At 41.4% G+C, this 27,770-nt stretch overlaps 4 protein-coding genes across 9 annotated transcripts; all 4 read left to right on the top strand.

Moving 5' to 3' along the window:
• Positions 1–739: 739 nt before the first annotated feature.
• Positions 740–3,788, top strand: LOC132981595 (uncharacterized). The gene is made up of 6 exons (XM_061047538.1): positions 740–819; positions 946–1,275; positions 1,472–1,828; positions 2,984–3,109; positions 3,330–3,376; positions 3,451–3,788. Exons 1-6 carry the CDS (start codon positions 777–779, stop codon positions 3,583–3,585), a joined length of 1,038 nt encoding a protein of 345 aa, XP_060903521.1. The 5' UTR covers positions 740–776; the 3' UTR covers positions 3,586–3,788.
• Positions 3,789–10,033: 6,245 nt separating this feature from the next.
• Positions 10,034–12,164, top strand: LOC132981597 (uncharacterized). The gene is made up of 6 exons (XM_061047540.1): positions 10,034–10,135; positions 10,262–10,591; positions 10,787–11,143; positions 11,259–11,381; positions 11,490–11,539; positions 11,768–12,164. Exons 1-6 carry the CDS (start codon positions 10,093–10,095, stop codon positions 11,900–11,902), a joined length of 1,038 nt encoding a protein of 345 aa, XP_060903523.1. The 5' UTR covers positions 10,034–10,092; the 3' UTR covers positions 11,903–12,164.
• Positions 12,165–17,191: 5,027 nt separating this feature from the next.
• On the top strand, positions 17,192–21,227 carry LOC132981591 (uncharacterized). Of its 5 annotated transcripts, none has more exons than XM_061047534.1 (6): positions 17,192–17,274; positions 17,377–17,707; positions 17,790–18,122; positions 20,464–20,601; positions 20,681–20,739; positions 20,817–21,227. In XM_061047534.1, exons 2-6 carry the CDS (start codon positions 17,395–17,397, stop codon positions 20,949–20,951), a joined length of 978 nt encoding a protein of 325 aa, XP_060903517.1. In that variant the 5' UTR covers positions 17,192–17,274; positions 17,377–17,394; the 3' UTR covers positions 20,952–21,227. The 5 variants fall into 5 exon arrangements, with proteins under 5 accessions (XP_060903517.1, XP_060903516.1, XP_060903515.1 ...); XM_061047533.1 differs by having other exon boundaries at positions 17,198–17,274; positions 17,390–17,707; positions 17,808–18,122; XM_061047532.1 differs by having other exon boundaries at positions 17,198–17,274; positions 17,390–17,707; positions 17,805–18,122.
• Positions 21,228–21,541: 314 nt separating this feature from the next.
• Positions 21,542–27,116, top strand: LOC132981590 (uncharacterized). 2 transcript variants are annotated; one of them, XM_061047529.1, is made up of 6 exons: positions 21,542–22,092; positions 22,193–22,522; positions 25,209–25,568; positions 25,687–25,797; positions 25,888–25,949; positions 26,032–27,116. In XM_061047529.1, the coding sequence occupies exons 1-6, from the start codon at positions 22,050–22,052 to the stop codon at positions 26,146–26,148; spliced, it is 1,023 nt and encodes a 340-aa protein (XP_060903512.1). In that variant the 5' UTR covers positions 21,542–22,049; the 3' UTR covers positions 26,149–27,116. The 2 variants fall into 2 exon arrangements, with proteins under 2 accessions (XP_060903512.1, XP_060903511.1); XM_061047528.1 differs by having other exon boundaries at positions 25,209–25,580.
• The last annotated feature ends 654 nt before the right edge of the window (positions 27,117–27,770 follow it).

The following is a 27,770-nucleotide window of genomic DNA, read 5'->3' as shown; positions in this document are numbered from 1 at the left end:
ACAGTCTCTAAATGTTCTATGGGAGGTAGAGCCTTCAGTTATCAGGCCTGCTCGTGGTACCTACAGTCTCTAAATGTTCTATGGGAGGTAGAGCCTTCAGTTATCAGGCCTGCTCGTGGTACCTACAGTCTCTAAATGTACTATGGGATGTAAAGCCTTCAGTTATCAGGCCTGCTCGTGGTACCTACTGTCTCTAAATGTACTATGGGATGTAGTCTATCCTAATATTATATTGTAACATAACAATGAGTAACGTCTTTACCTGCTCTCTGTAAAGCGTCTTGATACAACATTTGTCTTCAAGTGTTTTGGGGGACAGCAAGAACAGACCAGACAAATAGATTCTGAGATTTTCCTGGGCACGTGCAGCTCAACCAGACAATGTGTGTCGACATCCTCGTTCAAATACTTTGGCTTCAAAAATGATGCTTTCACAAACAACTGGTTGACTTCAGTGTTCAAATGAATGCTTCTTTTATACAGAGTGGGAAACAAATGAAGAAAACTGTAGTTAGTGTGTTTCCGCTCAGCAGCAGGTACAGAAACCCACCATGAAAACTTGAAACAGAAGCGTGCTGTTGCTATTGTTTCCTGTGCTTTAGCTTGAAAGATGGTCAAAAGAATTTCCACTGTGGTTGTAAAGTAATACCCTCATAATGAAGGGCCAATCAGATTGCTCTGTGATTGTTCCCTCCTACTTTATATGGTTCTATGAAGGAGAAGCAGCTTCTCATACGAGCTAATTTTACAGCTGTATTAAGTGGACGAAGGAGAAAATGAAGTCTGTTCTTGTTTTTCTACTGACGCTCACACTTGGTCGTAAGTTTATGTCCAATCTTCTCGTCTAATTCTGATCTTTTAAGGGTTAATATGTTTTATTTTTAGTACAGAGCATACATGATCTTTCTCTGTTGTTAAACACTGACATATATTTATTTTCTTCAGGATGCAACATCTATGAGAACTTTGAGACAAAGACTGTTGGTGTTGGAGATGATGTGACTCTGACATGTCCTCGTAACGCTTCTTTATCTTCAACAAAATTATTCTGGTTCCGGCTCATTTCTGGAGATTTGCCTGAGGTTTTGGGAGGAACTAATTCCATTGATTCTGACCTTGTTGAAGAAACTCCTGGATTCACAGCAAGAAAAGAGCCTGGAACGTTTGTGGTGATTATTAATGGAATAAAACTCGGCAACACTGGACTTTACTTTTGTGTGAAACAAGAGTGGAATAAAATGACAGTTTTAAAAGGAACATTTCTGCAGATTAAAGGTAAATAAAATGCACTTCAACATCTTTAACACAATACTCAACACCATTTTTGACAGTAGTCAACCAAATGTCCCCTGAATAAGGAAATAACATGTTTCAATTCTTTCTAGGATGTTTTTCTCTTAATTTTAATCTTCAGCTACTTTGAATATTTTCAACAAATCAAGCGTATTTACCGTGTATTGAATTTATTCAGGACCAGAGCCCAGTATCACCGCAGTCGTTCAAGACATTTCACAGGATCCTGTCCACCCAGGAGACCTGATGACTCTGCAGTGTTCTGTTCTCTCTGAGTCTGAAAACAACACATGTCCAGGGAAACACAGAGTGTTCTGGTTCAGAGCCGGATCAGATGAAAATCATCCCAGTGTCATTTACACTCATGGAAACAGACCTGGTGGATGTGAGGAGAGTCCTGAGGCTCACTCTCCACAGAAATGTGTCTACAGCTTCTCAAAGACCATCAACTCCTCCGACTCCGGGACTTATTTCTGTGCTGTGGCCGCATGTGGAGAGATATTGTTTGGAAAAGGGACAAAGATTGACATCAAAGGTAACTGCACATATTTGGAGATGTGACAAAAGTAGATGTTGAAGGTCAAACGTTTTTTATGCTAAGAATCTGCAGATTAAAGTGTGAAATTATGGTCTCATTGCAGATTGGTATGATCTTAACACATATATTTATCATAAAACACATCCTTTATAAAATATGACTCCGTTGTTGTATGTCTGCTTCAAGAGAATGAGACGAGCCACGGCCCGGTAAATGACCAGTTTGTACCAGGTGTGAGGAGTCTTACCTCCAGCTGAACATATCTCAAACTCAAGATATGATTATTGATTTTAGAAAGAAAACTCAAGTGAACGATGCCACTATTCAAAGGTCAGAATATTGAGTAAGTGCAATCTTATAAAAACCTTGGGACCATCATTGATTTGAATTTGAACTTAGAAGCTAACAGTTTGTAAAAAGTCTAAACAGTGTTTGTGTCTGTAGGAAACTGTCGTACTTTCATGAACCATAATGATGATGTTTTATCATGCTGTTATTGAATCAGTCTTGTCTTGTTCTTTGGTGTCATGGTTTCAGTCAAACCTGCACCTCAGTGCTCTGTACCTCCGTTCTGAGGTATGTGGGGTGAGTCTGATTGGTGAGTCTCAGCTCTTCCTGCCGTCCCTGAGACAGTCGCAGAGGATAGCTACCTCGATTATAAACGATGATTTTCGTCCTTTGCTCAGTGATTTTCAGCTTCTCCCCGGACGGAGGATTTTGGTCCCAACGTGCAGAACACAGCGGTACAAAAACAGCTTTGTTCCTGCTGCTATCACAGAAGTGAACAAGCTGTAGCCATATTTGGAAAAAAAAAAATTTCATGTCAAAAACTTATTTTTACCCTGCCTGAAGAGATCATTTTTGTTTTTGATATTATTGGTTGAGACATCTCTCTCCCTTATGCTTCTTATTGTGAGAACATTGAGCACTTTTACAATTATTTGGGGTTTTTATGATGTTTTAGTCGGTTTATATATAGTTCCCCTTTCTCTAATGTGTTGTTCATTGTTACATCTGTTCTGTAATCTGTGTGTTATCTTGCTGGCTGCAAACAAATCTACTTAAGGGTACAAATAAACGCACCTGAACCTGAACTGTAATCACATTATATTAATAATTAAATCATTCTTTTTTATTTTCATTCTCGTCTAGAACGAACAGCAAGTTTTGAATTGATCGGGCTGGTCATAGCGATACTCTGCTTGGTGATTTCTCTGATTGGAAATGTTTCTCTCATTTGCTTCCAAACTCCGAGAGAAGAAAGTGAACAATCTAAAGGTTAGTGACGATGACCCGTTCTAAAAACATTACACAATTTCATGTAACAACGTGTTCTCAGAAGGAGGAAGACACTTTTCTGCCGGGTTATAATCTTCCTAACAGCTGGGGTTGTTGGCTCAAGTAATTAGACGTACCCGTTCTCTTAGCAGCAAAACATCATCAAACCTTCTTCATCTTTCATTTTAACTCTGCATGTATTTTCTGTTTCATTATCCAGCTGCTGTCGTCCTGCAATTAAACAGCGAGAGGGTGAAAAATCAACAGGTAAATCATTTAAAGATGTTCATATTGTCGTTATGTTTTTGTCCGTTTAACAGCTCATGTCTATCTTTTCCCAGATTGATGAGGAGACTAAAGTTTACTCTGCTGTGGTCTTCACCATGAGGAAAGCTGACCGTGGTGCAGTGAAGGATGCAAAATTAGCGCAGAGGAAAAGGATGTGTGCTGCTGTGAAGGATTTTGGTTTGAATTAGTGAGTGAAAAGGTCCGTTTGGCTACATGTGATTTAGCTGGTTTTAGTTTGTTTAAAGCTTAAGAAAATGCTGATTACCTCCAAATATCTACACTTAGATAACTTAAGGAGGTGCTATGAATATTCTATCAGGCAGGTTGTGACTGTATTGGTATGTGTATGCAAATGATATTCTATAATTCATAATAAAATGTATTTGTCAAACCTCCTTGAATTAAAGGACTGTAACATTCAAGCTTCCCGGGTCTCCTGCGTTGTTCTTTCTTTAAGTCCACGAGCGCTTTGTTTATGAGGAAACATCACAACACATGTTTGGAGGATAAGAAAGTTTGTAAGAACAATACATGTTTCTAAATCTGCTTTACATTTTCAGGGTTGTGTCAAATGTCTCGTTATCGTTTGGAGGTAATCAATCATTCAGTCAATCAATCTTTATATCTTTTATACATCTTCCACTTTATTTTGACTTTGTCAGAAGGTTCCCAGGATATGGAAACACTTTATTATTGTCCCTCTTGCAAAGACTAAAACCCCTGCATCACTTAAAGTCTTTATATGTGATGTTTTGATCCAGTAGATGTCGCCCTTGAGCTCCAGCATGAAACCAAAACAACTCGCGCTGCATTGTTGTGTTAGCATGCTAATGCTAGCGATCTTTATTAAGCTCGTATCTTCACACTGCATGTAAATTTACCTGAAATGAGCGTGATCTAGAAACACAGTTAAGCAGTGAGTACAGTATGTTATTCTTCTTTTCTCTAGTCCCTCAATTAAACAACTTTTATACACGAGGGGAGGAGTCAGCCGGCCGTCCTGGCGATGTAAACAAAGTGAAGATAGGACTCTGAAAACTCTGAAAACATCACAGACAGTGGGACTCGGGTGTTACACCCATTGTAGACAGTCATGACTCACAGAGTTATTTTCAGAGGAGATACTTGATTTATATATTTAAGTGTGAAAAATTGTATAAAAAGCCTTTAATAATTTAGACCGGTAGCCTTGACAACACTAGTGATGAAGTCTTTGGAAAAGCTCATCAGAAATGAGGTTTTATCGCAGGTGGAAACATCTATTGACCCCCTGCAGTTTGCATATAGGTCTGGCAGGGGGGTGGAAGATGCTGTTGTCTCTCTGTTAAATCTTTTGTATCGTCACCTTGATGGGATCAAAGCTCATGCTAGGCTTTTATTTATAGATTTCTCTTCTGCTTTTAATACCATACAGCCTCATCTTTTAGCAGAAAACCTCATTCACAATTTTAAGTTGGATCTTAATCTTGTAGGCTGGGTACTAGACTTTTTAACTGAGAGGTCTTAATGTGTGAGAGTAAACAGCTCTTTTCCAATCAGCTGTACTCCTCCATTGGTTCTCCTCAAGGATGTTGTCTCTCCCCTTTATTATTTATCTATATATGTGTACACAAATGACTGCTGTAGCAATCACATTAGGAAGCATGTAGTTAAATTTGCGGATGTGACATTCATTTTAAGTCTTCTTGAAGGGGAGGAGCATCACCATAGGCCTGTGGTTGATTAATTCACATCCTGGTGTGATGAGTGTTTCCTTCAGCTAAACCTACTGAAAACAAAGGACATGATTATTGATTTTAGGAAGACTCAATCTAGTCCTGTGCCAACCATATTAAAGGGTGCTGTTATAGAGATAGTGAACAGCTACAAATATCTGGGCACTGTGCTGGACAACAAACTGTCCTTTGAGCAACATGCTGTTGCTACCACAAAGAAGGTCCAACAGAGGTTGCATTTCCTAAGACAAATGCACTCTTTTAATGTATCCTCTGAGATGATGACCCTCTTTTATAAACGTTTTATTGAATCGGTTTTAATGTTATGTATTATTGCCTGGTATGTTAATCTGGCTCTAGCCAATAAAAACGGACTTGGTAGCCTGGTTAAAGTGGCGAGCAAGATTGCAGGGTGGAGTCAAGTCCAGCTCAGCGACCTCTACAGCAGACAGGTGGTCAGAAAGGCGACTTCTCTCCTGCAGAGCCCAGATCACCATCTCTTTGCAGAGTTTAGTCTTCTACCCTCAGGCGGTACAGACTGCCTGTGGTGAAGACTAAAAGGCATCGGGTCTCATTTGTACCTGCTGCTATTTGTCAGTTGAATTCCAATTCCTTGCTCATTGCACGCTGCATTTCATCATTTTTGATGCTGGAGCATCTCTGCTGGGCTTCATGTTTCATGTTTTATGTACTTATGCACTTGATGTTTGGATGATTTATTAGGGTTGTTTATGTATTTGTATGTCTCCAGCTGCAAACAAATTTCCCTGTGGGGACAATGAAGATACCTTTGACCTTTGACCTTATTTGTTCGGCTTGTTCATAATAAAATGTTGTCTACAAAAACAGCCGCTCTACACTTTACTCTTTATTATATTTACAGAAACACAAAATTCTTCCATCAGGAGACAAACATTTAGCAAAGTAACAATGGGAAGATAAAAAAATGGCTTTTTACAGAGAGAACCCTGGATCAGAACCAGACTTATGTAGAACAGGCAGAAACCTGGATCAGAACCAGACTTCTGTAGAACAGACAGAAACCTGGAACAGAATCAGACTCATGATGTACAGGCAGAAACCTGGATCAGAACCAGACTCATGTTGAACAGACAGAAACCTGGATCAGAACCAGACTCATGTAGAACAGCCACCTGACTTTGTTTGGCTTGAAAGAACGGCATAACTAGGCATTACAACGTCCCAAAGTCAGACTGGCCTCTATGAATACTCATGTAAGCTGCTATGATTTTAAAAAGTCATAAATACAGAACACTGTAGTGTCATTCAACTTGCATGGCTGTATTCTCTACCTTCAAGGCAGAAAATACTTTATTTCATGTTGTACACATGTTTCTGAACATGAAATGATTACATGTGGGGTCCCCCAAGGGTCTATTCTTGGGCCTCTCCTTTTTCAAACTGAAGTAATTGTATTCGGTCCCAAACAGGAGGGATCAGAGTCAGCGCTCATTTATTATTAATTTCACATAGTACAAATCAAGCAAGGAATCTGGGTGTTGTTTTGGACTAAGATGTAAATGTAAACTTTGCAAGATTCAAAAGATTTTTATCAAAACAAGACACTGAAAAACTTAGGGTGGATTATAGTAACTGCGTCCGCAAAACATCTACGAGACAGCTACAGCTGGTCCAAAACGCTGCTGCCAGATTGCTCCAATCTGATAGGTGTGCTACAACATTTGAATCATTTATTTCAGGGCTTCTGTTTCTGTTCACTGTGGTGTTTGAAAAAACCATCACATCTGTTATTAGAGACAATTTTCCTGCTTGCCTTTGTTTTACTCGCAGATTTTTTGGTAGAAACAGAAAGACTATTTATTAAACTCATTTTTATCCATATCTTCTTTTTACCTCCTGTCTTTACCTCACCTTTCTATTGTTCGTGTGTACATGTATTTTCATATCTGCATGTGCACATGTTTTTATTCCATTCTTGTTTGTACATGTACTTGCACATTTGATCATGCACATGTCTAGTTTGTGTATATGGTTTATGCTTTCTGTAGAAATTGTGTATTTCTTAGACAACCATATTTTATGAAATGTTTGAAATGCTTCTTGTGCCTAAAGCAATTGAATTGCCTGGTGTCTGAAAGGTACAATAAGTACACTGGCCTTGCCCTGTCATTTAAGAAAATGAAAACATGACTATCACTGGCCTGAAACTGAAGGATGGGTAGCGAGAAAAGCCCCCCTGTTTGAAGCCTGACCACAGCACTGCTCAAGTTTCCATGCATCATTTGTTTGTCACCCCTGACTTTGAATCTATGTCTGTTTGTCTCTGTTTACAAGCAAAGTTCAGTGCTCAAGGAAATAGTTGAGAGTTCTTCTGCAGCTTTGAGAACAGCTTTATTGTGTTTTTTCCTCCCTGTGTTAGTGGTCGGATACACGATGACGCTGGTAAACACCGCAAACCATGATGAACTTGTCTGAGTGTTATTTACTTCACATTTAATAACCCCTTTGACAGCTCGCTTATTTCTAGGTTCAGTCTGTATAGGACTTGTAAGGAGGTTTTTTATAGTGATGAACTAGACTGCATTATGTTGCATCACAACAAGTTCTCGGGTTCATATCTATAATACATTTATTTTTGGTTTCCTCTCAGATTCACATGAATTCACAAACAGTTAAAGAAAAACACACTTTAGTCTCATGTGCACAAACCCTACCATCACAAATGACTGACTTTGGTCTGCAGCAAGAAAGACATATGATGAGTACTATGGTTGTGTCTTAACCTGGGAATAAAGTCTCTTCTTCCCTTGTGCTATGTATGCGGTCTGGAATTGTCATATCAAGCTATGGTTTTAAGCAGAAAGTCAACCTCAGACTTATGAGGAGGTTGAAAAGCCCTCTTCAGCGTGATCATCCAAAACGGCCGAGCTGCTGTTTCCTTGGATCCTGAGGCAGGAAGGAGCCACTGAGAAAGCACACAACTCACTAACTCTTTGCCAATGTTAGAGTCAAAAGCAAGGCTGTTTTAGCAGACTAAACCTAAGGGGAATCTAGTCCAGGGGCTCAAATGTAGCCAAAACTAAAGCATTTAAGACCACCACTAAATCCCACTGTGGAGCAAGGCTGCATAACACTGTAAGACACTGTGATGGAAGCAGGCCGGAGCCCTAAATAGTGCGCACAACCTAACGAGATGTGCCCAAACAGCGGCCAGGCCCAGAGACGCTGGCCTATAATTGGATAGCTCTTGACCACGCCCCCCCTGCCTGAGAATGGGCATTCACTCTCATGGGGATTTATCAGGACCGGCATGACTCGGAATGCGGTCAGGGAGCCGAGGCACAACAGGATCCTTCCTCACCGGCCAGAGCATGAGAGACTCGTCGGCCATCTCTTCCAGGGGGACAGACTCCCAGGCCACTAGACCCGTAAGGCATCTGCGGGTTGCAGCAAACCGAGAATATCCGGCAGCTCCCAGAGAAGACCACACACCAGCAGCCAGGAGTGGGAGTCCGCAGCGGGAAGAACCTGGGTGTTCCACGGCAAGGTCCATGTCAAGTCCCCCTTCCAGCTCCCCCTGCAGGGAGAGGGGAAATGCTGGATCAACAGACTCCTCTACGGGTTCCAGCATGTCCAGCGCCTGCTCAACCAAGTATACCACCACCGAAGCAAAGCTGCTTCTTGAATGGGAATTGTGCGAGTAGCACGGGTACGTAGGGTGTAATGAGGGCCGGACTGACGTGCTCTGGAGGACGGACTCAAACTGAGAATCCCGGTCATTGGACATGATGTACCCAGTCCGGCAGTTGGGGCAGACACGGATAGAGTACATCCTGCTAATTTATCTGACATTGTCATTCTGTTTGACTCCTTAGTGGCACTCAAGTGCAGAAGAAAAGAGGAAACAGATCACATGGTCTCAGCCGCTTATATACCTCAGGGGAGACCCGGGGCCCTCCTCGTGGATGGGCTTGGACAGGTTGATGTTCGCTGCTGAAGCCTGATTGGCACATTGGTGGGACTGGTCTGCCAGACGGGCTGTCAGCAGGTCCCTGGATGAGGGGGGAGCAGAACGTTGCCCCGCCACCATGGTGGTGACTCTCACTCCTAAAAAGGCTGTCAGACTGGGTTACAGCGGAGGAAAAAGAGGAAACACCGTGGTCTGTGAACCTTTGAACTTGAGGCACAAGTGGACTGGAGTCCTCAAGGATTTGGGGTCTGCTGCTTCTCCGCCCTGGTGTGGAATGAGGGCAGGGAACAACGGGATCCTCCCTGACTGCAAAACTCGCAGGCCATCTCATCCAGGGGGGCGGACTCCCACACCAATGGCACTGCAAGACCTCTGCGGGCCCCAGCAGACCAGATAATATCCAGCAGCTCCCAGTAGACTGGTCACCAGCAGTGGGGATTGTTTGACTCATCAGTGCACACTCAAGCGCTAAGAAAAAGACGAAAGAGATCACACAGTCTCAGCTACTTATATACCTTAGGGGAGGGACCACTCGCAAGACATATGACTCCACACACTCACAGAACACTCCAAAAAGGATGTTAAACCACACACAGAGAGGGGGGTGCTGCTGCATGTAAGGGACTAATGTGTATCCACATCCAGACCCAAATATGGTCACTTCTGGTTCGAAAGAGCCATAATCGTATTTGCCAAAATGGGAAAGTTGATACTTTCACAAACCACTGGTTGAGTGTGAAAAAATACTGAAGAAAACTGTAGTTAGTGTGTTTCCGCTCAGCAGCAGGTACAGAAACCCACCATGAAAACTTGAAACAGAAGCTTGCTGTTGCTATTGTTTCCTGTGCTTTGGCTTGAAAGATGGTCAAAAAAGATTTCCACTGTGGTTGTAAAGTAATACCCTCATAATGAGGGGCCAATCAGATTGCTCTGTGATTGTTCCCTCCTACTTTATATGGTTCTATGAAGGAGAAGCAGCTTCTCATACGAGCTAATTTTACAGCTGTATTAAGTGGACGAAGGAGAAAATGAAGTCTGTTCTTGTTTTTCTACTGACGCTCACACTTGGTCGTAAGTTTATGTCCAATCTTCTCGTCTAATTCTGATCTTTTAAGGGTTAATATGTTTTATTTTTAGCACAGAGCATACATGATCTTTCTCTGTTGTTAAACACTGACATATATTTATTTTCTTCAGGATGCACCATCTATGAGAACTTTGAGACAAAGACTGTTGGTGTTGGAGATAATGTGACTCTGACATGTCCTCGTGATGCTTCTTGGTATTCAACACAATTATTCTGGTTCCGGCTCATTTCTGGAGATTTGCCTGAGGTTTTGGTAGGAACTAATGCCATTGATTCTGACCTTGTTGAAGAAACTCCTGGATTCACAGCAAAAAAAGAGCCTGGAACATTTGTGGTGATTATTAATGGAGTAAAACTCGGCGACACTGGACTTTACTTTTGTGTGAAACGAGAGAGTATTAAAATGACAGTTTTAAAAGGAACATTTCTGCAGATTAAAGGTAAATAAAATGCACTTCAACATCTTTAACACAATACTCAACACCATTTATGACAGTAGTCAACCAAATGGCCCCTGAATAAGGAAAAAACATACAGCATACTTTCTAGGATGTTTTTCTCTTAATTCTAAACTGCAGCTACTTTGAATATTTTTAACAAATCAAGCGTATTTACCGTGTATTGAATTTATTCAGGACCAGAGCCCAGTATCACCACAGTCGTTCAAGACATTTCACAGGATCCAGTCCACCCAGGAGACCTGATGACTCTGCAGTGTTCTGTTCTCTCTGAGTCTGAAAACAACACATGTCCAGGGAAACACAGAGTGTTCTGGTTCAGAGCCGGATCAGATGAAAATCATCCCAGTGTCATTTACACTCATGGAAACAGACCTGGTGGATGTGAGGAGAGTCCTGAGGCTCACTCTCCACAGAAATGTGTCTACAGCTTCTCAAAGACCATCAACTCCTCCGACCCCGGGACTTATTTCTGTGCTGTGGCTGCATGTGGAGAGATATTGTTTGGAAAAGGGACAAAGATTGACTTCAAAGGTAACTGCAGAGCATTCGATATGAATCATTTTTTAACATTCAATTCAAACAGTTGAATCCACCTGGAAGATTTTAGTGTAACATCTTAACACAATATGTTTTTATATGTTTTCAGGAGCCGACGATCGGACGGCCGTAATAGCTCTGTTTCTGTTATCAGCTGCTTTGGCTATAAGCTTGATTATTATAGCTTTCCTGATTCATATCATCAAGACTAAATCATGTGAGTCCAGCAAAGGTAACAGAACATTATCTCGAATTAATAAAAAAAGTATTGAGCAAATATTAACTTTATATCTTTGTGTAAATTAAACACTTACATCTTTGTTTTTAATTGATATCACAGCTGCTGAAGATCTGCAAACACATCCTGCAGCAGATCGACGACGGCAGCAGGTGAGATACTTCAGAAAAGATTCAACGAGAATCATTTGTTGGAATATTGTTTCCTTTTTATAAGTTTATAGAAATATCTGCTCAGACTATTTTTTCTCAGGTAGCTGATTTCTAAAAGGGCAAAAGTTTCGCCCTCATGTTGCTGTTGAAACTAAATTCATGATATATACTCTGCACAGCTTTATCAATAGCATACTGACTTAAAATTATTTTTTGTTGTTTTCTCAGAGCGCTGAGGACTCATTGGTTTATTCTGCACCGACTTTTTCTAAGCGGAGAACAGATAAAAGAGAGAAGAGAAAAGTCAAAGCAGCAACAGAAGAGACGATCTACACCGGGGTCAGAACTCCTCCCACTGGCTAAATAAAAGATATGCTTAAGACATTAAATATTTGATTTGTATATTTTTAAAGACTGTGAGAAATATAAAACCTTGCAGCAATGTGACCATAAGAAGAGAATATCCTTTGTCATTTTTGAACTGTGTATGATTTGACATGTTTTGACTCATCTGTGTTCAGTCATTGTTAGATTGGTTTTATCACCAAAGGTAGAGTATTAGCACCATAAACAATATATGCAGTCGTGCACTAAACTAAAGCTGGAAGCTGGCATGCTCACTCTGTGTTGGGTAATGTTTGGTAATACAAAGTGCACTGTAGTGGGGACAAACTACAGGAAAAAGAGGGACAGTGGAGCAGCTTACCTCCGTTTGGTAGTGGAGTGGTCTCTGATGCAGTTACAGGAAAACTTCAGATCAGATTTGCTCTGCTACTGAATTTAGATTTGTATGTCAAAGCAGTTTCACTAAAGTAATTATAAGCCGCTAGACTTCCGTTTTACAAGGTAAAAGTGTGCCACGACCCTATGTGAGCCGGGAACCGAGGCTCCTTTTCAATCAGACCACACAGCATTCCAAGAAACTGTCGCTTGTCTGATCCACCTCTCCTTAGAGGTGAGAAAAAAATAGCTATTCAATTAGCATTTCAATGAGCATAATTTAAATTTTCATCTATTTTTTAATCGTTCGAAATAAAGAAGAAATAAATAATGACATCCAAACCCTACAGGATGGGGTCAGCTCCCTGCAGACAAATTTATTCATCAGCACTTCTTGAGCTGGACATGTTTGAATTAATTCAGGGAGCACAGGTTAGCAAATAGCAAGACATGTCCTCAGGATATGACTGTGATCTTGAACCAAGCCCCTTAAGAGAAGAAACAACCATGCTGAAAAAGATCAGTGAAGAACCGAGCAGCCAGGATGACCCAAGGACCAAGAAAAGAAGTCTAGTATTCCCTGGCAAAACAATGATTTGGTGACTTCGTGGCTCAATCATTGTCATCACCAACACTGATATTTATTAAGCAGAGCATTGAAAATAACCTCTCAGATCAATGATTGAGGCGCAGTAACAGCTGTTTATTAATAGTATTAAATTCATTAATGTTAATAAAGACTACACAGAGTATAAACACACGCCACAGCTGCAAACATCATGGCACAGTTTAGCAGCAAAACTAAAAACTGAAGTTGACAGGACAGAGGAAACGCTAAAGAGGAAACAGAATTCAACTTTTAGCTGCTGAAATAAAACATTTTAGACTGTGATGGAGCTCCAGATTTATCGGGAAGATGACTGCTCAATGTGCTTTGTGAGTAATTGGACAATGTTAGACCCACCTTTGTGTCTTCTGCTGGGAGAACACTGCAGGTGATATAATTATTCGGGGGAGAGGGTGCACAGCAGTGCCTTTGTGGTTTCCTGCTCGAATGCTCGTAGCACATAGAAAAACCATCACTGCACTCTGTATTCTTTTTTTAATGTATTTTTATTGAAGGGTTTTAAAATAGGATAGGATAGGATAATGCTTTATTGATTCCCAGAGGGGAAATTCAGGCGTTGCAGCAGCACAGACAAGAATATACAATACAAAAAATACAAAATACACATTAAACAGATAAGATAAATAAAAATAAAAATAGGGGGTATATACAAGTACAAAATGAATGATGAAGTTAACTACGCAGGGAATTGAGACAGTATTTGCAGAGAATGAAAAGATGAAGTGACAAGTGATTAAAGTGACTCTGTATGATAAATAGTAAAGTAATGTAAAGAGCAGAGAGGCAGTGTTATACCACAGTAATGCAGAGTGCAGTTATATAATATAATGTAGTATAATATAATATAATATAGTGAAATATGAACAATATAGTGTAATATAATGAAGTGTTATATAATATAGACTAGTATAATAATATAATAAAATATATAGAATGTACAGAATATATATATATATATATATATATATTGATGCTAAATAATAATAATAATAATAATAATAATAATAATATAATGTTAGTAATGATAATAATGAAGCAGGTCATGGGGGTAATGTTTTATGGGGGTGAAGTTTTGTGTCAGGATGGACTGTTATTGTTGTCATAGTCTGCTGTTGTACAGTCTTATGGCAGTGGGCACAAAGGAGCGCCTGAAGCGCTCTGTTTTGCACCTGGGGGGAGGAGGCGTTGGCTGAAGGAGCTGCCCATCTGCCACAGCTCGTCATGTAGAGGGTGAGAGGAGTTATCCAGGATGGATAAGATTCAGCCACTGACTCCAAAGTGTCCAGATCAAGACCCACTACAGAGCGGGCCTTCCTCACCAGCTTGTTCAACGAGATTAAGGCTTAGACTACCCGGGGAACTGGCATCTTGAGCTCTTATCTCTCCCTCTCTCTCTCTCTGTGCATTCAGATCACATTACTGAATGTCGCTATCTGTTAATCTTAGTTACTAACCACATATTTTCCTGAGCTCTCATGTTCCAGTGTCCTCTGGATCGTTAGTGGACAGCCTGCCTCAAGTTTCAGTAGATGGCTGTTCATCATGAGGAAAACAAAGTTTTTTCTTGCCACTGTAACTTTGCTAAATGTTGCTAAGTGCTATGCTCATGATGGATTAACGCTGGGTCGTTGTAATATAGTAAAGAGTAAGGTCTTTTACCTGCTTTTTGTAAAGTGTCTCGAGATAAAAATTTGTTATGAATTTGCGCTATACAACAAAAGATTTATTTATTGATTGAAACAGCTACAGGATACCTCCTCAAATATTTAAGCATTTTGTCTGCTGGTCTAAAAGCATTGTGAAAAGTTAATCTGCACATCTGCTGTGAAAACAACAAGCAACACTGCATATGCTGTGGTGGGTTTGTTGGGCTGCTTCTCTGCCATTTGACCGCCCTTTGAGGTTGTCTTCTCAGAACAGGCCTAACTATGAACTTCAACAGGATGTGAACAGAGGGGAGAGAAATACTAGCCTTCAGCAGGATCATTTCAGGGTGTGTTTGATAATTTGCTCATTAGCAGTGCAGTTTTCTTTCTGTATTATGCCGTATTCCTTATAATTACATTGTTTTTTACGTACGCATTGTGCAGCACAGCTCCTCCATGCTTTTAAAAATTTTGTTTTTATTGTGTTTAAAAGATGCAATTAAAGACATCTTCATACATGTAAAGGTATGTGAGGATTCAGTCACTGATAATGTGTGCAGGCTGCTGCTTAAACACTGCTCCCAGTTTAAGAGTAAACATGATTCAAAACCACAGTCTAACGTCTTAACAATAGGCACCCCCACCTCTCCATCAGTCTTTTTTCTAAAGTAAGTTCCTATTTTAAAGATTCATGAAACAAAAACGTGTGATGTCATCCCTCTTGCCCTTTTAAAACACTAACACTTTAGAGCAGGTCGATGTTGACAGGCCTCAAACTGAGAGTGAGAGAACAAATAAAGCCCCTCTGTGTTAACACCTCTGTTTGATGCCTGACCACAGCAGTGCTTAAGTTTCCATGCGTCATTTGTTTTTTTCAGCGCTGACTTTAAATGTCTGTTTCTGTCTAAGTGTTTGCATGCACAGCTCTGCACACAAAGGAAATAAGTGAGAATACTAGACATGATGAGCCTGGTAACACCACAAACCATGATGCACTGGTCTTGGTCTTAATTACTGCACATTTAAGAACCCTTTGGACAGCTCGCTTATTTCCTTTCTGTAAGGAGGTTTTTATAATGATGAACCAGACTGCATTATGTTGCCTCACAAGGTCTCATGTTCATGTCTATTATCAATGTATCGTCATTTTACTCTCAGATTCTCATGAATTCAGTCCCTCGGTCTGGTAGCTGATGAGGTGCCAGGTCACTCACTTCCGTAGCACTGCTGAAGTACCACTGAACAAGCCACTGAACCACCTTAGGATATCTTATTATTATTATTATTCTCATTTAAAATGTTGTAATTTTCTTCCTCCAATGAGGGCATGAGACAAACATTTTGAGAGCCACTGACTTAGTCTGTCCATCCAATCTTGATGATCTGCAGCCAATGCAGAAAAGCATAATACGCGGATTCAAGCTTACCAATTTTAACCACAGCAGCAGGCCGTCCTCACCAACAAACCCAAGGAACCTACAAGACCTCTGAGCTCAGGAGCTCCCAGGAAAATATGTGGTTGGTAACTAAGATTTACAGATAGCCAGGCAGTAATATGATCTGTAAAATAGTCAATCAATCAATCAATCAATCAATCAATAATTAATTGTTATATAGTCAAATCACAGAGAAACAACACACAAGATGCAAACACTTCTATGCATACAATAATGGTAAACGTGAAAAAAGGATGGTGACCTCCTGGAAATACAGGAGAGGAGGAGGAGCTCTGTTGTGGAGCATAAAAAAACATGAACTATTTAAAAACATGCGAGCCCCAACACTCACAGATGAGGATGTCCGTCACACAAATTAAACTACTGACAAGGAAATCAAATCCATTGTTAAATTAGAATGTTAAAAGTGTTAAAAATCCCAAACAGAGACACGTGAACAAGGTACAGACTCAGTGATCATAGACTAGAAATTCAAACAGGCCGTCATAAGAGACCTAGATGAGAGAGAATGTTTAAAAACTGTAAATTTGAACAAATAGAAACAGAGGTTCACTTTCTCGTTCCTCTGCATCCATATGAAGCTGTTGTATGAAGTCGAAGTGAAACTTTAATCAATGTTTTTTATCTTTCCATCACTTCCTGCGCTAAACCACAGAGTTGAGGTTGACCTTAATATTTGTAGTATGTTAAAGCACTTAAACCACAGTTTTTAAAGGTGCTATATAAATAAGTTATCATTATTATTAATTACACCTTAACCTGATGTATTAATATGCAATTAATGAAAGAAAAGCGTTCAACATATAAATGTGATGTTTTGTTCCATGTTGTCTTTTTCCTTACCCTTAATATGAAAGTAAATTCTCTTGATGTATGATCCAAGGTGAAATAACATCTCATTAAGGGTTTATGTTTGTGTCCTAGAGAGCTTCACCATAAAAACATCAGCTTGGTCAACAGTGCAAAGTCAAAGATGCTCTGTAGGCGACCTTAACATCACATTTATTCATCTCTCGTGTTTTCAGCGTCTGAAACCCTCCATGAAACCAAAGCTCTCGCTGGTTTTGTTTCATGTGTTTAGGTTGGAAAGACTCAACATTTCCACTGCTGTGGCACACAGTAGCATAATCACAAGCCAATCACATTGCTCTGACACTGATCCCTCCCACATGCAATGATTTAATTACAGTGAATCATTTTACCTCGCAGTCAAAACATCATTCGAGTGGATTCACCAGAAAATGTTGTTTGTGCTTAATGTGCTGATGATGCTCAGAGCGGGACGTAAGTGTACTCTCAAATATTCCTACACATGTAAAGAACTAAAGTTTAACGGTGAAGAAGAGAGCATGCACAAGTCTGTCATCTCTTATATTTATGTGACAGAATGTCTTTTCAGGATGCATGAATCATCCGTCCTTTGATGAAAAGACTGCTGCAGTCGGAGACGTGGTTGAAATGAAGTGTAAGCTTGACTCTACAGGAAGCTTTTTCTGGATCCGCCTCGGTTCTGGAAACTTTCCTGAATACTTAGGAAAAACAAATGGCTTGGATGTGAAGAATTCACGCATTACAACTACGGAACAACAAGATAAGGGAGGACAATTTATTCTGCGTATAACAAAAGCAGAGCTGAGGGATACAGGATTTTATTATTGTATGAGAACAAATCAACGAAACTTGACTTTTCTGACAGGAACAACCCTGACAGTTAAAGGTAAGCTAATTATAATTTACACTAATTTAGCTATTTGTAAAAGATTGTGTTGAGAGTTGACAGAATTAAATTTAAAAATCAGATTTTAATATCCCAGCAGCAAAACCTGGAGACGCTGCAGTCCCTCCTCCTGATCCGGTCGGTCCGGGAGACTCAGAGAAGAAGCAAACCTGTCCAGGAGAACACAATGCGTGCTGCTTCAGAGCCGGATCACATCAGTCTCATCCAAGATGGAATTTCACTCGAGAGAACAGTGTTAAAGGAAGTGAAAGGAACCCGGCTGGAGTCTCGATAAAGAAATGTATTTGCAGTGTCACTCAGAACTTCAGCTGTTCTGGTGAGGGGACTTATTTCTTTGCTGTGGACACGTGTGAGGAGAAAACTTCTGGAAACAGATCAAACTTGGCCAAAGAAGGTAAATGTTTGCTTGGTGTTTGAAATGATGAGTTAAGTGCCCTGGCTTGTATTTACCTTAGTCTATGAAATAAGCCTGCCTTTATTTTGGACAGTCGTCCAAACAAGACGAGCCTTTAGGTTCAGGTTCAGTGACTTTATTGGTACCAATTAGGTTGCAGTGAGAATCACATATACTTCATAAAACACAGATGATACATAAAACAAACGCAAAGTGCAAATGCAAGGTACATTGGTAAAAGTGCAGCAGTGCATAAAGTGCAGTTTCTAATCGTACAATTTGATAAACAAGTTTATATGTAAAGTTACCGATTGTAAAACAGTGTAACCCGTAACCCTAACCCAACAAATATATAATAATTTGATAAATAAATGAAGCATTAAAAAGCATGACATCAGCTTCCCAGCATGCTATCTCTGTCCCTCCATACAAGATCTTCATGAAATTACAACAACCGCATCAAGCAGCAAAGAAGAAAAGCATCATACAGAGATATCCTACGACTTGTTCTGCTTAATAACGGCTGCTGGGGGTGCTGGTGGTGGAGTGGATGGTGTGCGTCCCCCCATGTGTTTGGGCTGTGGGTCTTCGGACAGCACACTGGGTTCGGGTCAGACCTGTGACTCCTTTCCCGCCTGTCGTTTCCCTCTCTCTTTCTCTTTTCTTTTCAACTGTCCTGTCTCTACATTAAGGGGCGCAAGGGGCCCAGAAAGAAATCTTTCAAGAAATAAAACATGTTAGCTATTATTATTTAATTCTTTTTCAAACAAACTCTCCTGCACAGAAGATGGAAAATACTAAAAAACTGTAAATAGCAACCAAAAAGAATATTAATAAGTTATTATATAATATATATATATAATTATAGAAGTGCAAAAGTCTGGATATCAATAAACAAATTAAGTTACTAATGAAGAATTTTCTTTTGGTTTTTAAGATGGCATGGCTGGTATGCACACGAGCACGTTAATCTTTATTTTCTCCTGATTTTGTATCCACTAACTGATCAACACTAAACGCATCAGGGCCTGTAATTGAGACCTGGCTTCATTTGTCAAAACATGCAGCTACAGCAGGCTAGTTAAAGGGACGGGGCTTTAAACTGCAATGTTTAAAGCTTGATCCAAAGGCAACTGAAGTCTCTGATAGACGGCGTCCAGAGGGTGTTGAGTTAAGGCTGCAGTATGTCTATAACTCCCAATTTCCACATACTCTGTGCACGCCACAGTCTTCATTTGTTTCTGAATAGAAAGCCGACATTTTGTCGCAACTCGGAGACAAGTGTTCACATGGAACGCTAATTGTTCAGAATCTGCATACAATACAAATAGTGTCGTCTGCATAGAGATGGGCATGACAACCAGTCCAAGAAACAATAGTAATTGTTGAAGCCAGACACATGCACTTTATCCAACCCGATAAAAGATCATTTCTTTAAACGGAGGTCGTGATCGACCGTATCAAACGCTTTCAACGGATCTATTACTCATACATGTTTTTCTTTTGAATCCTTGTGTCATAAATCTTAAAGAGGACATATGATCCCCCTCCTCCACCTTTTCAAACAGTCCCCTCCTCCACCTTTTCAAACAGTCCTCCTCCTCCACCTTTTCAAACAGTCCTCCTCCTCCACCTTTTCAAACAGTCCCCTCCTCCACCTTTTCAAACAGTCCTCCTCCTCCACCTTTTCAAACAGTCCCCTCCTCCACCTTTCTAACAGTCCTCCTCCTCCACCTTTTCAAACAGTCCCCTCATCCACCTTTTCTAACAGTCCCCCTCCTCCACCTTTTCAAACAGCCCCCTCCTCCACCTTTTCAAACAGTCCCCTCCTCCACCTTTTCAAACAGCCCCCTCCTCCACCTTTTCAAACAGTCCCCCTGTGGTCTAAATGAAACATCTGTTCTTTGGTCTAAATATAACATGAATCAAGCACCAGAGGAGGTTTGTGACCCTGTATAAACCAGCTCTCTCAGAACGCTCCGTTTGACATCACTCCTCTGTAGCGAGAATGAAAATGGCCGACCTGCTCAAAAGTTTTGCTCTAGTCTGGGGGTGGAGTCCATGAGTGGAGATACCAGGGGAGGGGAGGGGATTTGTTTTTCATCAGAATCCCACTGTGACATCACAAGGAGAGCACATTATAAACAGATCATTTTTCTCTGTGTTGTAAGACTTATGCAGACCACAAACAAAGGACTGGATGGTTTATTTCACATGTTGTGGGTCAGTAGACTCTCAGGTTACACAGATATATGTTCAGAAACACTGACAACATGTCCCCTTTACATGAGTCTTAATCACTGATTACTTACTTTGATTATTTTGCTTATTTTTGTTCCAGCAGTGAAGAAGGACTCAAAGACAGACCACCTGTTCCTCCTCCTGTTATGTGCTGCTTTGGCTATATGCCTCGTAATTATCGCCTTTCTTATTTATTCCATAAGAAAGCTCAAGAATGCATCTTGTGGTTGTTGCAATGGTAAGCAGAGTCCCTCGTACATCAATCAATTAAACGATTAAAGACAAAACTCAGTCTGTGTTTTTATTTCATGATACAGCTGACGCCGCTCTGCAGGGACGAGCAGAAACAGCGAGTGGTGATCAGCAGAATCAGCAGGTAATCAGCCCAGAGAAGATGTCATGTAAATTGTCAACGCTGCTATCCCCTAACAATCCTCTTTTTAATTATTTAAGGTGGATGAGGACTCGTTGATTTATTCCGCACCAACCTTTACGAGCAGGAAATCTGGCAGAGCACGAACAAGAGATGTACAAACCGAGGAGAAAGAGAGCATCTATGCCCACGTCAGGGTTGTCGAGGAGAAATGAAACTCTAAAAAAAAATGTACGACTTCGCTCTGGACTGCTTGTGTCGTTTTTTTGTCCGCACTCTTTGGGGGGAATATTTGATTTGCAGGAGAAAGTTTGTGAATAGGCTTCCTTTTTGAATAACTTAAAGACGTGTTTTACTGCATTCACTGATGATGCAAAATATCTGTTTTGTTTTCAGCAATAGACCCACAGCATAGAGAGCTCGTGTCCATGTGTTCACAGAGGTTAATAGGTGTTAATATGTTACCTTCTTCCATCGCCCACGTCTACATGTATGTGTGTTGATTAATTAAAAATGAACTAAACCCATGTTATATATATTTTATTGTTGAGTACTTACATTACCTCAAATATTTCCAAAAGTTATCAAAGCCAGGGAATCTGTAATTTTATAGTTGACATGGTCCGTGTCTTTTAGGCGACCGCCATGACAGACACGAAATGTTTATCGTTGCCAAGGAAACACCAGATGTTATGCCAAAGACCGCTGCATAAGCTAGCGGGAGCTGCTACTGGAAGCTGCCGTACCGTTGCTATGTGTTCTGCAGTGATAAAAATGTCATTCGTCTTTACTACGATCAACACAGAGTTCATTTTCACATGCACTAGTGGAGAGATGTCAGACACACTGCTATGCAGGGAGCGCACCAAATGCAAACGCACATTAGCTCTGGTTCATGTAGCCTAAGTCTAAAAGGGAGCATTAGTTCAGCCTGACTTTTAAGCCCTCTGAAGGATAACGATTTAAGGATCCTGTTCTTTAAATAAGCCACCCTGTTTATCTTCCAATATGTAAAAGATGTGAAGTATCACAGATGAGAACTGGAAACAGCAACTGCTGCTTCAAAGGAAGAAGCAATCAGCAAGGAAAGGAAAGTGTGCAAAGGTCACAATCTCTCGTCTTTGGCTAAAAATGATGTAAGAGCTGTAATATGCTTCGCCAAGACCAGGCTGACACCTACATGACAGGATGTTCACTTTTTGTATGTATTCTGTGGTAACCAATCAGATCCATTTGACTGGTTTGACACATGAGCTTCATTTCCTTCACTTGCTGATAAACCAACACATTATCAAAGAAGAGACCGAGTGAAGATGAAGCTGTTTTGGGTTACTCTGCTTCTTTTTCAGCGAGGATGTAAGTGATCGTTTTCTCATTCTCAACACGCCAACTGGAACCATCAGCAAGAACACACATCGTTCTCTGCATTTTATTCTATGTGTTTTGATTCATCCAGGCACACATGTTCCAGTGACCACGGTTCAAATCGGTGAACCTGCGACCTTAAAATGTGCTCTGCCCAAAATCGAGATCAGCCACCGAGAACTGAGCTGGTACAAGCAGAGCAACGGGGATACTCTGACGTTAATGGTGACTGTGCGGAAATCTATAAAACCCATCTTCTCACCAGAGTTCTCAGAGTCAAGATTTGAGGTCAAATATGACCACGACTCCACCAACCTGACCATCCTGAGAACGAGTGAAGAGGACGAGGGAATGTATCACTGTGCGGTCACTGAGTGGATCAGCAAAACTGAATGGAGCGGAACTTATTTGGTCGTCAAAGGTAACCATGTGATATATTTTTACATGTTTTACACATTCAGAAGACACTGATCTAAATCTGTACTATATAGATATGAAAAAATCTGCCCCTAATTATCTTATATTGACATCCAATATCACCTTCACCAGCTGCAGCCCTGTTCATAAATATCAAATATTAAATCCAGTTTCCGAACTTTAACCCTTTAATGACACAAAACCTGAACTAATTTGAGAATACTAACAATGTGCACATGACAGGATCAGCAGAGAGATAATAAATGTGCTAAATGTAGCTTTACAATATTTTTATAGTTTGTTAAAACCATACTGTATGTGAAATATATTCATTGTCTTAACTGGAGTTCCATGTTCCATCGATGTTCGAGTGGTCATAACTCGGATAAACCAGCTCCACATTTACTCCATTTCAACGCTGATCTGCCGAGTTTGAGTATAGTCAACCTTTTCTGCTGATCCTCATTTTAAGCTCACATATAGTGTTACAATGCTGGATGCCCAAAGTAAACGTGGGTAAAGTTTCAGATCAAGCATTTACATAAGCCGCTGAAACCTCTTACATTTACTCTCTTCTCCAAGCAATGGAGAACAGCCCTCCCCTTGCAGCCCTGCAGTGTTCTGCCCCCTAGAAGTCTTATAGAGAGCTGGCCAATCAGAAGAGAGTGGGCACGTGGGGAGGGGGACCTTAAAGAGACAGCAGCTGAAATGAAGCGTAAAGGCAGAGGTGTGTGGTCTCATGGTCTCGCTGAATCGTCTCGTGTGTCAGAGGATTCTGAAATGAAAAAATGAGTCGAGACTGTCCTCATGTCTGTGGTCTCTCAGCTTTTATATAATTAAAGGTAAAGATAAAGATAAACTTTATTGATCCCCCATGGGGGAAATGTTTGCATTACAGCAGCTCAAGAAAACAGGAGACAGGAATATAATTATTAAAAATAAAAATAGAAGTTAAAAATCAAACATATTTACATCAGTTAAATAAAAAAAATAAAAATACAATAATAGAATAATACAAGGTATTTACACTTCCACTTGTGGAAAGAGTTATTGTTCTTAAAAAAACACACACAGTGTGTAGCAGTATTGAAATGAGTCATGAGGTGGTGATGCTGTTAAAGAGTCTGATTAAACAGTCTGACTGCAGATGGGATGAACGACCTGCGGTAGCGCTCTGTCTTGCAGGGTGGGTGTCTCAGTCTGCTGCTGAAGGAGCTGCTCAGGGCCCCCACAGTGGGGGGGTGAGAGGGGTTGTCCATGATGGATGTCAGCTTCACTAACATCCTCCTCTCACCCACCTCCTCTACAGAGTCCAGAGGACAGTCCAGGACAGAACTGGCCCTCCTGACCAGTCTGTTCAGTCTCTTCCTGTCTCTCTCTGTGCTCCCTCCTCCCCAGCAGACCACTGCATAGAAAAGTGCAGACGCCACCACAGTGTCATAAAAAGTCCGTAGCAGAGTCCTGCACACTCCAAAGGACCTCAGTCGTCTCAGCAGGTGAAGTCGACTTTGGCCCTTCTTGTACAGGACGTCGGTGTTGTGGGACCAGTCCAGTTTGTTGTTGAGGTGAACACCCAGGTATTTGTACGTCTCCACCCTCTCGATGTCCAAGCCCTGGATGTTCAGCGGTGCAGTCTGGGGTGACTTCCTGTCAATCACCATCTCCTTTGTCTTGCTGGCGTTGAGCTGAAGGTGGTTGAGTTCACTCCAGTCGACAAAGTCCATGATGACCTGCCTGTACTCCTGCTCGCTCCCCTTAGACACACACCCCACGATGGCTGTGTCATCGGAGAACTTCTGCAGGTGGCAGCTCCCAGAGTTGTAACAGAAGTCTGAGGTGTACAGGGTGAAGAGAAAAGGGGAGAGAACTGTCCCCTGAGGGTCCCCTGTACTGCAGACCACCATGTCAGACTCACAGTCCTGAAGCCTCACATACTGTGGTCTGTTGGTGAGGTAGTCCGTTGTCCATGCAGCCAGGTGACAGTCCACTCCCGCCCTCTCTAGCTTCCCCCTGAGCAGTGCAGGCTGGATGGTGTTAAAGGCACTGGAGACCCTCACAGTGCTGCCGGTGTTCTCCAGGTGAGTCCAGGATCTCTGCAGCAGGTAGGTGACGGCTGGTAGGCGAACTGCAGAGGATCCAGATTAGAAGTCACCAGGGGGCGGAGGTTGTTGAGGACGATCCTCTCCATGGTCTTCATCAGGTGAGAGGTGAGGGCCACAGGTCTGAAGTGGTTAGGCTCCCTGGGGTGAGATGTTTTTGGGACTGGCACCACGCAGGAAGTCTTCCACAGAGTCGGGACCCTCTCCAGTCTCAGGCTCAGGTTGAAGATCTGCAGAAGAACCTCACAGAGCTGGTCTGCACAGTCCTTCAGGAGTCTGGAGCTGATGCTGCCCGGACCTGTGGCCTTCCTCGCCTTGATCTTCCTCAGCTGACTTCTCACCTGATCAGCTGTTATGGAGAGACCGTCGGAGGAGGAGGAAGAGGAGGAGGAGGGGGTTGTGTGGGGGGGGGGGGGGGGGGTGGCAGGGTACTCAGGGTACTCAGATGGAGTGTCTGAGAAGAAGAGAAACAACAACAGCGAATTAGATCAGATTTATAAAGTCAGCTCTATGACATCAGAGCAGACCTTTTTTTTCTACATGAAACGATGTTTTTCTGTTTTGACCTCCTGGTCTGTTGGTTTCATGCAGGAAACACTGAGAGGACAACAGAGCTGACAGTCATTCAGGAGCCGACAGTCTCTGATCAGCTCCGTCCAGGAGACTTGATGTCTCTGCAGTGTTCAGTCCTCTCTGACTCGGACGGTAAAACGTGTCCCGGAGGTCACAGCGTGTTGTGGTTCAGAGCCGGATCACATGAATCTCGTCCAGACATCATCTACACTGCTGGAAACAGACGTGATGGATGTGAGGAGAGATCTGCCTCTCAGAAAAGCTGTGTTCATCACTTCTCTAAGAACATCAGCTCCTCTGATGCTGGGACTTATTACTGTGCTGTGGACACATGTGGACGCCTTTTATTTGGAGATGGGACTAAAGTGGACGTTGAAGGTAACAGTATCAGTAAAACAGATTAAAGTGCCTAATTATGGCTTCATGGATAAATTGCATTTAACATTTTAATTTAAAAATCTTGTAATCAGGACGTTTTCTTCTAATTCTGTTTCAGGGAAGTTTTCACTGAAGGAAACCACAGTTACTTTTCTGCTCTGTGCTGCCTTGGCCCTCACGCTCATCGTTATAGCCTTCCTTATTCATGCCATCAAGACAAACAACAACAGTAAGAAAGATTACTCTTGTTTCATTTTGATACAATAATGTTTGATTCAAATGTTTCCATATCTTTATTTTGTCTCTCTCCTAATTTCAGCATCTGATGCTTTGGGAGAAAACTGTGATGTTTGGAGAAAACAGATGTTGGAGAGTTTAAAGGTAAGATTAAAGTTTATAAAACGACTTTTCTGACTTTATATTCATGTTGATTGTTCTCATCTCCTTCACTGTGTTGTTACAGAGAGATCAGGTTTATTCTGCCGTCGTCTTTACCGTGATGAAATCAAAGAAAGGAGCAAAAGCAGCGGAGAAAGAGAGGATCTACGCCGCTGTGAAGGCTTTTGAGATGGATCAGTGATTCAATAGGGTCTGCTTTTTAGCACTTAGTTTCACTTAGATTCAAAGGGTGTAACGGTCTGTTTCACTGTTCTCAACATTTTATAAAGCATTCTGATTCACAATGTGTTGCAACATTTGAAAGACACACTTCTTCCTAAAGGAGACAGCAGAGTATTTTCTGTGGTAGATCCAAATAGATGAATGTACTCTTAATTAGGGGTTGCACCTTCTTATTTGTTCTCTACTCCCACACGTCCTGTGCTGGGTTGCAGGAGGTCGAGAGACCCTGTTTAGATTGTTTTTTTACAGTGTTTTTACTTGTTTGTCTTCAGTGTACATTACATAGACTGTAAATATTACTTCACAAAGCACGGAGTGGCGTCCCCCGTCTGTCCCTGCAGGGGGCGCTGGAGTCCCATCGATGGCGGTCTCCATGCTGGAAATGCTGTCTCAGTCTAACTTTCAGTCAACCTAACGACAGGCTGAGAGCTGGAGCTGAGGCGGGTTTTAAACCTCCTGACAAACCGTTACACCGCGCCCACCTGTCAATCAGGTCAGCTACACGCCTTATTGTGAATAACTCTTATCCTTCATCAAATCAAAACTGATGAGTCATCAAAACATTCACCCCCCGTACAGTGTGTGTCCATCGAGACATGAGCTAATCACACCTATTTGGTTTTTTGAACCAGGCTGTAAACATGTTAATCTCTGCTGTAAAAACAGGCTTTTTAGAATGGGTGTGTATGTGACTTCCTGTGTTTCTGCAGCCAGCCTCTAGTGGACACTCCAGGAACTGCAGGATTTTACACTTCAGTATCGGCTTCATTTTTTAACACTAGAGGATACCGCTTGGTGCGGCCTCAAACTGTTCAAGAGGTCGCAGGGTTAAAAGACGGCAGAGGTTGTTATAAAATGATTTAACGTTTAATTTGAAGATGATCTGAAGCTTAATCTCTGTAAATAAATAAACATATGTTTCAATAACTTGTTGAAGATCAGATCATTCTGTGTGTGTGTGTGTGTGTGTGTGTGTGTGTGATAAGTAAATCTTCTTGCTGATACAGTCCTTGATATTAGTGCATGCTGACAGGTCTCATCTGATTGCAGGTTAAACATTCTGTATTTTCTTTTATACTGCTTGTGATTTTTTTTCATGATTATTTTGTTAAAAAAAGAAATCAGGAAGAGAGAGAGTAGGGTATGACATGCGGGAAAGGAGCCACAGGTTCGGAATCGAGCCTGGTCCGCCCGCTTGGAGGACCATGGCCTCCATACATGGGGCACGCGCACTAACCACTGCCCCACCAGCTCCCCACTTTTTTGTATTTTGTATTTTAAATGAGTGTCAAAGTTGGAATTCAGACTTCAGAGGGGCGTTCCTGATGATCAGTAACTCGGAGTTTCCAACTTCTTAGATCAAATTGAACGCATCATCTGTAGTCAGAAGACTAGAAAACGTTATACGACCTCAAGTCTTACACTTCCTGGTCAATTCGTCATACGTCATTTCCTTCCTTGTGTCCCTGAGCCTCGAATGGTCTTTGTGAACTTCTGTGTTTTAGTTCCCTGTGTTCGGATTTTGATGGACTTTGTACCTTTGCAGAGTAAGTTCAGTATTTGCATTTTGCCTTTTTCTAA

The sequence above is a fragment of the Labrus mixtus genome, chromosome 10, assembly GCF_963584025.1.
Source record: "Labrus mixtus chromosome 10, fLabMix1.1, whole genome shotgun sequence".
NCBI classification, from domain to species: Eukaryota; Metazoa; Chordata; class Actinopteri; order Labriformes; family Labridae; genus Labrus; species Labrus mixtus.
This window is presented reverse-complemented; position numbering and strand designations above follow the sequence as displayed.